At 44.3% G+C, this 11,506-nt stretch overlaps 1 protein-coding gene across 2 annotated transcripts in view; it reads left to right on the top strand.

Moving 5' to 3' along the window:
• Nucleotides 1–1,051: 1,051 nt before the first annotated feature.
• The window catches only part of NREP (neuronal regeneration related protein), a 41,346-nt gene continuing 30,891 nt past the window's right edge, over nt 1,052–11,506 (top strand). Inside the window, exons 1-2 of one of the 2 annotated variants that reach the window (XM_073550299.1) lie at nt 1,052–1,267; nt 5,292–5,354. In XM_073550299.1, the coding sequence (XP_073406400.1) occupies nt 1,067–1,267; nt 5,292–5,354 (264 nt within the window). In that variant the 5' untranslated portion in view covers nt 1,052–1,066. Of the gene's footprint in view, nt 1,268–1,351; nt 1,718–5,291; nt 5,355–11,506 lie in introns of those variants that run through there. The other variant, XR_012220945.1, reaches the window with a different exon arrangement.

The following is an 11,506-nucleotide window of genomic DNA, read 5'->3' as shown; positions in this document are numbered from 1 at the left end:
CACTGACTGCACTGTCCTCTATCACTATATACTGTATACAGGAGACAGGGATCTGGGCACTGACTGCACTGTCCTCCATCACTATATACTGTATACAGGAGGCAGGGGTCTGGGCACTGACTGCACTATCCTCCATCACTATATACTGTATACAGGAGGCAGGGGTCTGGGCACTGACTGCACTGTCCTCTATCACTATATACTGTATACAGGAGACAGGGATCTGGGCACTGACTGCACTGTCCTCCATCACTACATACTGTATACAGGAGGCAGGGGTCTGGGCACTGACTGCACTGTCCTCCATCACTATATACTGTATACAGGGGTCTGGGCACTGACTGCACTATCCTCCATCACTATATACTGTATACAGGAGGCAGGGGTCTGGGCACTGACTGCACTGTCCTCTATCACTATATACTGTATACAGGAGACAGGGATCTGGGCACTGACTGCACTGTCCTCCATCACTATATACTGTATACAGGAGGCAGGGGTCTGGGCACTGACTGCACTATCCTCCATCACTATATACTGTATACAGGAGGCAGGGGTCTGGGCACTGACTGCACTATCCTCCATAACTATATACTGTATACAGGAGGCAGTGGTCTGGGCACTGACTGCACTGTCCTCCATCACTACATACTGTATACAGGAGGCAGGGGTCTGGGCACTGACTGCACTGTCCTCCATCACTATATACTGTATACAGGAGGCAGGGGTCTGGGCACTGACTGCACTGTCCTCCATCACTATATACTGTATACAGGAGGCAGTGGTCTGGGCACTGACTGCACTGTCCTCCATCACTGTATACTGTATACAGGAGGCAGTGGTCTGGGCACTGACTGCACTGTCCTCCATCACTATATACTGTATACAGGAGGCAGGGGTCTGGTCACTGACTGCACTATCCTCCATCACTATATACTGTATACAGGAGGCAGGGGTCTGGGCACTGACTGCACTGTCCTCCATGACTCCAATACTGTATGCAGGAGGCAGGGCTTTGCTGCTGACAGCAGCTGTCTTCCAGCACCATGTCCTCCTCACTACAGACATGCACAAAAAAGGGCAGGCGGCATTGGGCCGTCCCCGTCCTGGTTGCCTCACACGACCTCTGCTGCTGCAGGTTTCTGATTACAGTATGCCCCCTCCCTCGCCTGGCAGTCAGCCGCGTCTGTGCAGCGGCCTGGCGAGGGTTCATGACTGGCTCCTGACCAATGCATTCTCTGTGAGCGTGCGGCAGCCTCCCGTCCTGGTTAGTGACGCTCCCCGGCGCCAATCACTGTATGCACCGACTGGAGGACGCTCCCTGTCTGCAGCATGGGGATCATGCGAGGACTGAGCTCGTAGAGTGGAGGAGGGGGGGGCTGCTGCACACTGGAGGAGGGGCTGCGCCGCGGGAAAGGCCGGCCTGCAGGCGGCGCCACTGAGCACCATTGGCTGCCAGACACTGGGGGACTCTGAGGTGCACATTATTGCAGACTAAGCAGTCTGGCTCTGCAGCAGCAGCAGCCGAGGCGCTGGGAAGCCGGCCAGGGACAGTCACAGCCGGCACTGAGGGGAGGAGGGCTCCTCCGGGTCCTCTCCTCCGTGCTTCTTCCTCGAAGTCTCTGCACTGCTCCGGACAGCGGCAGCAGTATGCCCCCGGAGCGGCCACCTCTCTGCTAACTATGGACAAGTGAGGGCTGAGCGGAGCCGTCTGCCGGTGAGTATCCAGCTGTCCCGTGCCGGTGCTGCCGCTACATGGCAGCTCGGTGCCGGCGGCAGCAGCGGGGACAATGGCTTTACCGGCTGCTACTAGTTACAGAATAGCAGGATGACGTCACCCGGCTGTGAGATGGAGAAGTGCACTTTCTGTGCTGTCCCCAGCCTGCTGCAGCTCCTGTGGCCACAAGCTGCTCTGTGCCTGCATGGAGGTGACAGGAGCAGAACATGGAGCTGGATACAGCATATATACATATATATATATATATATATACACAGAGTATATAGCTGTACACAGCATATATATATATATATATACACAGAGCATGGAGCTGGACACAGCATATATATATATATACACACAGAGCATGGAGCTGGACACAGTATATATATATATATAGAGAGAGAGAGTATATAGCTGTACACAGCATATATATATATATATATATATATATACACAGAGCATGGAGCTGGACACAGTATATATATATATATATACACAGAGCATGGAGCTGGACACAGCATATATATATATATATATATACACACAGAGCATGGAGCTGGACACAGTATATATATATATATAGAGAGAGAGAGAGAGTATATAGCTGTACACAGCATATATATACATACACAGAGCATGGAGCTGGACACAGTATATATATATATATATATATATATACATACACAGAGCATGGAGCTGGACACAGTATATATATATATATAGAGAGAGAGAGAGAGTATATAGCTGTACACAGCATATATATACATACACAGAGCATGGAGCTGGACACAGTATATATATATATATATATATATATACATACACAGAGCATGGAGCTGGACACAGCATATATATATATATAGAGAGAGAGAGAGTATATAGCTGTACACAGCATATATATATACACAGAGCATGGAGCTGGACACAGTATATATATATATACACAGAGCATGGAGCTGTACACAGCATATATATATATATATATATATATATATATATACACAGAGCATGGAGCGGTACACAGCATATATATATATACAGAGTATATAGCTGTACACAGCATATATATATATATACACAGAGCATGGAGCTGTACACAGTATATATATATATATATATATACACAGAGCATGGAGCTGTACACAGTGTGTATATATATATATATATATATATATATATATACATACATACACAGAGCATGGAGCTGTACACAGTATATAGTGCATATAGCTGTACACAGCACATATATGTATGCACAGAGCATGTAGCTGTACACAGTATATGTAGCACATATAGCTGTACACCGTGTATATATATATATATATATATATATATATATTTATATTCAGTGCATATAGCTTGTAGGAACAGCATATGCATATACAGAGCATATAACTATACAGTGACAGAGCATATATCTATACAGTTTATATCAGTACAGTAAAAGCATATACCTATACAGAGCATTCATGCATACAGAGCATATATATCTATACAGAGCATACATCTGTACATGGCATGCATCTATACAGCACATATAACCATGCAGAACATACATCTACACAGAGCATATGTCTATCCTGAGCACACTTCTATACATGGCATATACCTGCATTATATAGGATCAGAATGACTGCCAGCATCAGTCTGGATTAGATATTAATATTACTTTTCATCATGATTGGGCTGAGTATATACAGTATATAATATGCATGCACTATATTCATACATGTCGCAGGGTTATAATTGAAGCACAACTTTTGCTCCAGACAATAAAGCCGGCTTTGTTCCTAGTGCTTCATGGATTCAGTATAATGAAAGTTTGCTAAGTGACGGCTTATCCGTGCACAATGGGTGTTTGCCGTCAGAATGCCCGGTAGGATCGGCTAAATGCTGGTGATATTCCTTGACGGTTCAGATCCGTATCATTGGCACATAGACGTTATGTAGCCTGACATTTCCCAAAATAACCTGAAGGAGGACCGACTTCTTATTCTGCCTTTGACAGCACATAGGTAATGTCTGGGGGTGATGCAGGATGGGCATAGTGGGGGACTGAATAGTGATTTTTGGCTGATTCAGCCTGTGAATCACTGGATTCACTTCAAAGTTGTGAACGCGGCTATTAATAGAGCGGCTCTGCAGGGACATGCCGCCAGTGGCAGGGGGCGAGAGACGAAACCGAATAATCTCCCCCCACTGATTATAGGAATGCAAGTCATAGAAATATACACTCACTGGCCACTTTATTAGGTACACCATGCTAGTAACGGGTTGGACCCCCTTTTGCCTTCAGAACTGCCTCAATTCTTCGTGGCAGAGATTCAACAAGGTGCTGGAAGCATTCCTTAGAGATTTTGGACCATATTGACATGATGGCATCACACAGTTGGCGCAGATTTGTCGGCTGCACATCCCTGATGCGAATCTCCCGTTCCACCACATCCCAAAGATGCTCTATTGGATTGAGATCTGGTGACTGAGGAGGCCATTTGAGTACAGTGAACTCATTGTCATGTTCAAGAAACCAATCTGAGATGATTCGAGCTTTATGACATGGCGCATTATCCTGCTGAAAGTAGCCATCAGATGTTGGGTACATTGTGGTCATAAAGGGATGGACATGGTCAGCAACAATACTCAGGTAGGCTGTGGCGTTGCAACGATGCTCAATTGGTACCAAGGGGCCCAAAGAGTGCCAAGAAAAAATTCCCCACACCATGACACCACCACCACCAGCCTGAACCGTTGATACAAGGCTGGATGGATCCATGCTTTCATGTTGTTTACGCCAAATTCTGACCCTACCATCCGAATGTCGCCGCAGAAATCGAGACTCATCAGACCAGGCAACGTTTTTCCAATCTTCTACTGTCCAATTTCGATGAGCTTGTGCAAATTGTAGCCTCAGTTTCCTGTTCTTAGCTGAGAGGAGTGGTACCCAGTGTGGTCTTCTGCTGCTGTAGCCCATCTGCCTCAAAGTTCGACGCACTGTGCGTTCAGAGATGCTCTTCTGCCTACCTTGGTTGTAACGGGTGGCAATTTGAGTCACTGTTGCCTTTCTATCAGCTCGAACCAGTATGCCCATTCTCCTCTGACCTCTGGCATCAACAAGGCATTTCCGGCCACAGAACTGCCGCTCACTGGATTTTTTTTCTTTTTCGGACCATTCTCTGTAAACCCTAGAGATGGTTGTGCGTGAAAATCCCAGTAGATCAGCAGTTTCTGAAATACTCAGACCAGCCCTTCTGGCACCAACAATCATGCCACGTTCAAAGGCACTCAAATCACCTTTCTTCCCCATACTGATGCTCGGTTTGAACTGCAGGAGATTGTCTTGACCATGTCTACATGCCTAAATGCACTGAGTTGCCGCCATGTGATTGGCTGATTAGAAATTAAGTCTTAACACACAGTTGGACAGGTGTACCTAATAAAGTGGCCAGTGAGTGTACTTCTGTATTCATGCTCTTCGCTCAGACTGATCATTGAATGATCCATGTATTTATCCTGGCAGGTTGGATGATGGAATAATACCCACAATTTACACGTGTTCTTTTCCTTTCTGCAGATTGTTCTACTTGTGGTCATGGCCATAATGCAGCCTCCACACTGCTGCCAGGTTGTTAGCGTGGTAAGATGACTGAGCCATAACTCTATTTGTATTACTTACATTATTGTGTTTAGATGAATAAACATTGGATTTTCTTTCTGTTTAACACTTTATTAGATATTGTAAAATCTCCCATTTAACTTCCCATTGGTGCAGAATGTGGTCCAGCTCCGCCTGCGTCAGGTGCTGGGGTTCCTTCAGGGACAATCGCTGCTCGCAGTCTTCAGCCAGATTAATGCAATGTTTATTTTATGAGCACAAAGAAGAATAGGGAAGAGTGTCACAACGTAGCTTGTCATTCTTCAGAATTAGGTCAGCAGTGCAGAATGAAAGAGGTATGTGTCATTAGATGCACTACGCTGGTGTTTACACACACTAGTCATTTACTGGAATCCCCAAGGTAATTTCACCTTAGACTCCTAAGGCTGGAGTCACACATAGCGACTCGCCAGCGATCCTGACAACGATGTCAATGTGTCAGGATCGCTGGTGAATCGCTATGTGATCGCTGGTGAGCTGTCAAACAGACAGCTTCACCAGCGATCAGCACAGTCCCTAGATACCCGATGTGTACATTAGTTACCAGAAGATCGCTGGTCTCCCGCCTGTCACACGCAGCAATGCGTGCTGGCCAGCGGGAGACCAGCGACCAAAAAAAAGTCCTGGCCTTTCCTGCAGCGATCAGCGATACCGGCAGGGGGGCCGGTCCCTGATCGCTGTCACACACAGCGATCTCTCTGGTGAGATCGCTGTTGTGTCACAAAAATTGTGACTCAGCAGCGATCTCGCTAGCGAGATCGCTATGTGTGACGGGGCCTTAAGTCTGCTGGCAATGCACCGATACAGTAAGACATGCATGCACAGGAACAATGGCTTGGCTGCATCAAACAAATTAGAATATGATCAAAAAGTTAATTTATTTCAGTTCTTCAATACAAAAAGTGAAACTCACATATTATATAGAGTCATTACAAACAGAGTGAGCCATTTCAAGTGTTTGTTTCTGTTAATTTTGATGATTATGGCTTACAGCCAATGAAAACCCAAAAGTTATTATCTCAGTAAATTAGAATAATGAACAAAAATCACCTGCAAAGGCTTCCTAAGCATTTAAAAAGGTCCCTTAGTCTGTTTCATTAGGCCACACAATCATTGGGAAGACTGCTGATTTGACAGATGTCCAGAAGGCAGTCACTGACACACTCCACAAGGAGGGTAAGCCACAAAAGCTCATTGCTAAAGAAGCTGGCTGTTCATAGAGTGCTGTATCCAAGCATATTAATGGAAAGTTGAGTGGATGGAAAAAGTGTGGTAGAAAAAGGTGCACAAGCAACCGGGATAACCGCAGCTTTGAAAGGATTGTTAAGAAGGCCAATCAAAAATTTGAGGGAGATTCACAAGGAGTGGACTGCTGCTGGAGTCATTGCTTCAAGAGCCACCGCACAAAAGACGTATCCAGGACATGGGCTACAAGTGTCGCATTCCTTGTGTCAAGCCACTCATGACCAATAGACAACGCCAGAAGCGTCTTACCTGCAACAAGGAGAAAAAGAACTGGACTGTTGCTCAGTGATCCAAGGTGTTTTCAGATGAAAGTAAATTTAGCATTTCATTTGGAAATCAAGGTCCCAGAATTTGAAGGAAAAGTCGAGAAGCCACAATCCAAGCTGCTTGAGGTCTAGTGTGAAGTTTCCACAATCAGTGATGGTTTGGGGAGCCATGTCATCTGCTGTGTTTTATCAAGACCAAAGGCAGCCATCTACCAGGAAATTTTAGAGCACTTCATGCTTCCCTCTGCCGACAAGCTTTTAGGAGATGGAAATGTCATTCTCCAGCAGGACTTGGCACCTGTCCACACTGCCAAAAGTACCAATACCTGGTTTGAAAACAACAGTATCACTGTGCTTGATTGGCCAGAAAACTCATCTGACCTTAACCTCATAGAGAATCTATGGGATATTGTAAAGAGGAAGATGAGAGACACCAGCAACCTGGGCTTCTATAACACCTCAGAAGTGCCACAGGCTGATCGCCTCCATGTCGCGCCGCATTGATGCAGTAATTGATGCCAAAGGAGCCGCGACCAAGTACTTAGTGCATTTACTGAACATACATTTCAGTATGCCAACATTTCAGATTTTAAAATCATTTTTTCAGGCTGGTGTTATAAAGTATTCTAATTTGCTGAGATAATGACTTTTGGGTTTTCATTTGCTGTAAGCCATAATCATCAACATTAACAGAAATAAACACTTGAAATAGATCACTCTGTGTGTAATGACTCTATATAATATATGCGTTTCGCTTTTTGTATTGAAGAACTGAAATAAATTAACTTTTTGATGATCTTCTCATTTTGCGAGAAGCACTTGTATAGTAAAATGACTGTCATGTATTTGGAACATCATTAGCACTACATTTAGGATGGAAATGCTACAGATATCCTGGGTGAAAATCTTTGACAGATTACAGTAGCTGCCATGTAGATAAGATCTCATCCGTAACATGTCTAGTTCTGTTGTGGATTTTCATGTAGGTTTCTTCACTTTCAATGGAAATTCACCACTGATTTTTCTGCTATATGTGTTCCCCTCCTAAGGACGGATCCACTCATCCATGTGTCGCTGTCCGAGTGAAGATCATCATCCACGCACTGGTCTCCTGACCCAACTGGACAGCCTCATATATAACCCATGAGGCTGTTGGGTTCGGGATGGTAGACTTGTGGCCCGTCAGTGCATCACTGTCCATGACACACAGATGAGTAATTGCAGCCTAAGGATAAGAAAATTACAGCATCATTCATAAAGAGATACATTTACATGTCTGACAGATCTGAGACTCACATTGATGTCAAGAATGGTGGTCCCGATACCTGTTTCATGAAGTGAATCATTAAAGGGGTTGTCCACAGCTCAGAAAACCCCTTCTCAATCCCCATGTTTCCTTCCAGTAAAATAAGAACACCTATCCTCACCTCTGGTTTCGGCGCCATTCCAGCGGTTTCAGCACTGGCTCTCCCGCAGCTTGTGTGAGAGTGAAGCCTGCGGCCAATCATCGTTGCCTTCACTCTCCTCCCCTACTTTGGACAAATCAGACATCCGAAGGAAGTGAGAGAGCAGCCGCAGAGTCAACATCACACGAGCCACTGCCAACACCGTTTCAATGGCTCCGGCACCCGAGGTGAGTATAGGTGTTATTATTTTACTGGGGGGGGGGTATAGGGATTTAGAAGGGGTTGTCTGAGAAATAGATAAACCTGAGTGCACATTAACCACGGAAACAAATGTGCCGACTGCTGCCTCAACATGCGGAATGGAGGTCAGGGAATTTGCATCCACCAGACATTCATGGTCGTGTGTATCGGAATACCCCTTTTAGAGAATAATTTATTAATAATTAGTTTATATTTGAAACATAGCTTTCTTTTAGTTTTAATTAGAGGATTCCTTAATTACCATATCACTGTCAACAATACTTGCACAACGACCTCTGCATAGAGCATGCCCACAACACTTTCCCATAGAAGTCAAGGAGCCGGCTGAAGGCATCAGTTTCCATAACTGCATGGCTGTTGTAAGACATACATCTGAATAATGTTAGTGCAGAAGTATAGGCAAAAATGGCACCATTCTCCTCTGTGAGATAACAGAAACAAATTGGACCAATGTGTTTTTTAAAAAAAAGCCCTCCCATGAAAGTTTTTATTGGCTAAACCAGTATAAATAATGTAGGTGCATTAATATACTCACCACAGAACACCCTTAAAGGGAACCTGTCACCAGGTTTGTCACATGCAAGGTAAGGCCAGTACCTGTATTCCTTGATATACAGCATTCTAATATGCTGTATATAAGCCCCCAATCCGGCCTGCAAGACAAGAAAAAGACCTATTATTATACTCGGCTTCGGGGCGTGACGGTCCAGTGGGAGGTGCTGGTCTTGATCCGACACCTCCTCTCTTCTTGCAATCTCCTTCCTCCTGCCTTGATTGGCGTGAGTGACGTGTCCTATGTCAACCACGCAGTGTCCAGCATTGCGCTCCTGTGTATGCGTACCTCTCTCTGCCCTATCGAGCAGAGAGTAATGTACTGCAGTGCGCATGCGCCGGTGCTCGTTTGCCTTTTCCTCATGTACAGTGCAGTACTTTGCTGGCAGAAAGAAGTACGCCTGCACAGGAACGTGATGCTAGACACTGTGTAGATGACATAGGATGCGTCATCCACACGAATCAAGAAGAGAGGATGACGGCGATCACGAGAAAAGAGGAGGCGCCGGATCAAGACCGACGACGCCCATTGGACCGGACTGCCTTGTAGGTGAGTTTAATATAAGGTCTTTTTCTTGTCTTGCGGGCTGGACTGGGGGCATAGATACAGCATGTTAGAATGTTATATATGAGAGCTTAAAGGTACTGGCCTTACTTAATACAGTATAAACCTGGTGACAGATTTCTTTAAAGTCTTAACGAGTAGCAGAACCAGACTACAAAGGCTTACATTGTAAGAGCGAGTTCCAGCACACAGTGTGACATGTCAAATTAGTGTGACCCAGAAGATGACGGTAGTAGCACTGGAAACCAGGGAAGATTATGATCAATGAGTACATTAATGCACCTACGCTAAATTACATATACATTTACACAGGTTTAGCAATAGAAATTTTCATTGAAGTACTTTTTTAAATAGTAGAAAAGGTAGGACATTCAATTGAAAGACACTGCGAGTTAAAGGGTTCCTTCCAGAAACACAATATGGTCATAATGTATACATACCATATATTTATTAATTTGTGCCAATATAGCTCAGTTTTAACTCTGCATCCCAAAGGATGCTGCTCAGGCTCTATGTACCTTTTAGTTGACACTGGAACCGTCCTATAGTAGTTCCAGTGTTCCTGGTTGATCATGCACAGTGCAGTCTCAGACAGGTCCCAAAGCATGGCTCTGCTCTGGGATCTGTCTGGAAATGAGAAATTTGTGACGTGAAACACCAAATGCTGCTTTGTTGATGCATATGACAGAAGATAATCCTTTGTCATATGCATCAACAGAGAATCATTTGCAGTTTCAGATCACTAATCTCTTAGCAGCAGCCAGCAAACACAGCTCAGCCAAATTATTACAAGTTTCATTGTGGAACAGTGCAGAAGAGTTGAGCTTTCAGAGAACTGAGCTAGCAATGATGTAAAACACATAGACAGCTATGCTGTTGTAAATGACATGGGATAGAATTGGCTAGATAGGGTACTGCACCCGAGCAGTTAGTACACAGAAGCATAAGGTGAATTCTACACTTAGTCTAGCTGTATGATATGTGATTGTCAGGAGCACACATAGGATTGGGAGGGAGTGATCTGCAGCATTGAGGAGAAGCAATTTCTGCTGAGAAATGTAGTTTGAGCAGTGTAAGAATCACTAACCAGTCAGCTATGTGAAGCTGGATGCACAAAGGGGCAGACAGAGATGAAAAAATACAAAAAAGTACAAGAAATTAAAGTTATGTTGGGTTTAGTCTGCATATTAACACTAAGCATGGATTTACTATGCTTTGTGAAAATAAATGCAACTATGAGAATAAACCTTTAAGAAAACCCACCTATGCTACAGTAATGAGTAAATAGCTTAAAATATTCTGAATCTGTCATTTTGATCATCTTACTCACCTGCATTCCCCTCTGTGCCTGTAAGTGGGCCATGTGCTGCATGCTGAATCAGAGCGAGGACTCCTAAGTGGGAGCATATGATGGAGCGGACTCCTAGAGTTCATTTGTCTGCATGCAGCTAAAGTATCTCCTTGCTAATGTAGAGTGGGGGGATGCAAATGTGTGAAAAGTTAAACATTACAGATTTGGAACTATCGTCTTTGAACTATAGTCTAAAGGGCTGTCATGACGGTGAACTCAAGGTGCACCCCCGATCTGAGCAATTCACTGGTAGACCAGACATTACTGTAAATATTTCCCCTTTTCACATGTAAAGCGCCATGGAATAAATGGCGCTATATAAATGCATAATAATAATAAATGTTACCTTTATACTGCTGCAAGTATCAGCAGGGCAGAGGTAGAAAAAATGAAATTCCCTGAAACATCTCAGGGTTATTATTGGATTCCTTCAGCTTAAACATAATATAAGGTTACTTCTGATAACAGAATTCCAGAACATAATATTT

This window comes from Dendrobates tinctorius, unplaced genomic scaffold, assembly GCF_039654945.1.
Source record: "Dendrobates tinctorius isolate UK_male_01 unplaced genomic scaffold, ASM3965494v1 ptg000003l, whole genome shotgun sequence".
Classification (NCBI taxonomy): domain Eukaryota; kingdom Metazoa; phylum Chordata; class Amphibia; order Anura; family Dendrobatidae; genus Dendrobates; species Dendrobates tinctorius.
Note: the sequence above shows the minus strand (reverse complement) of the source record. Positions and strands in the feature narration are given on the sequence as shown.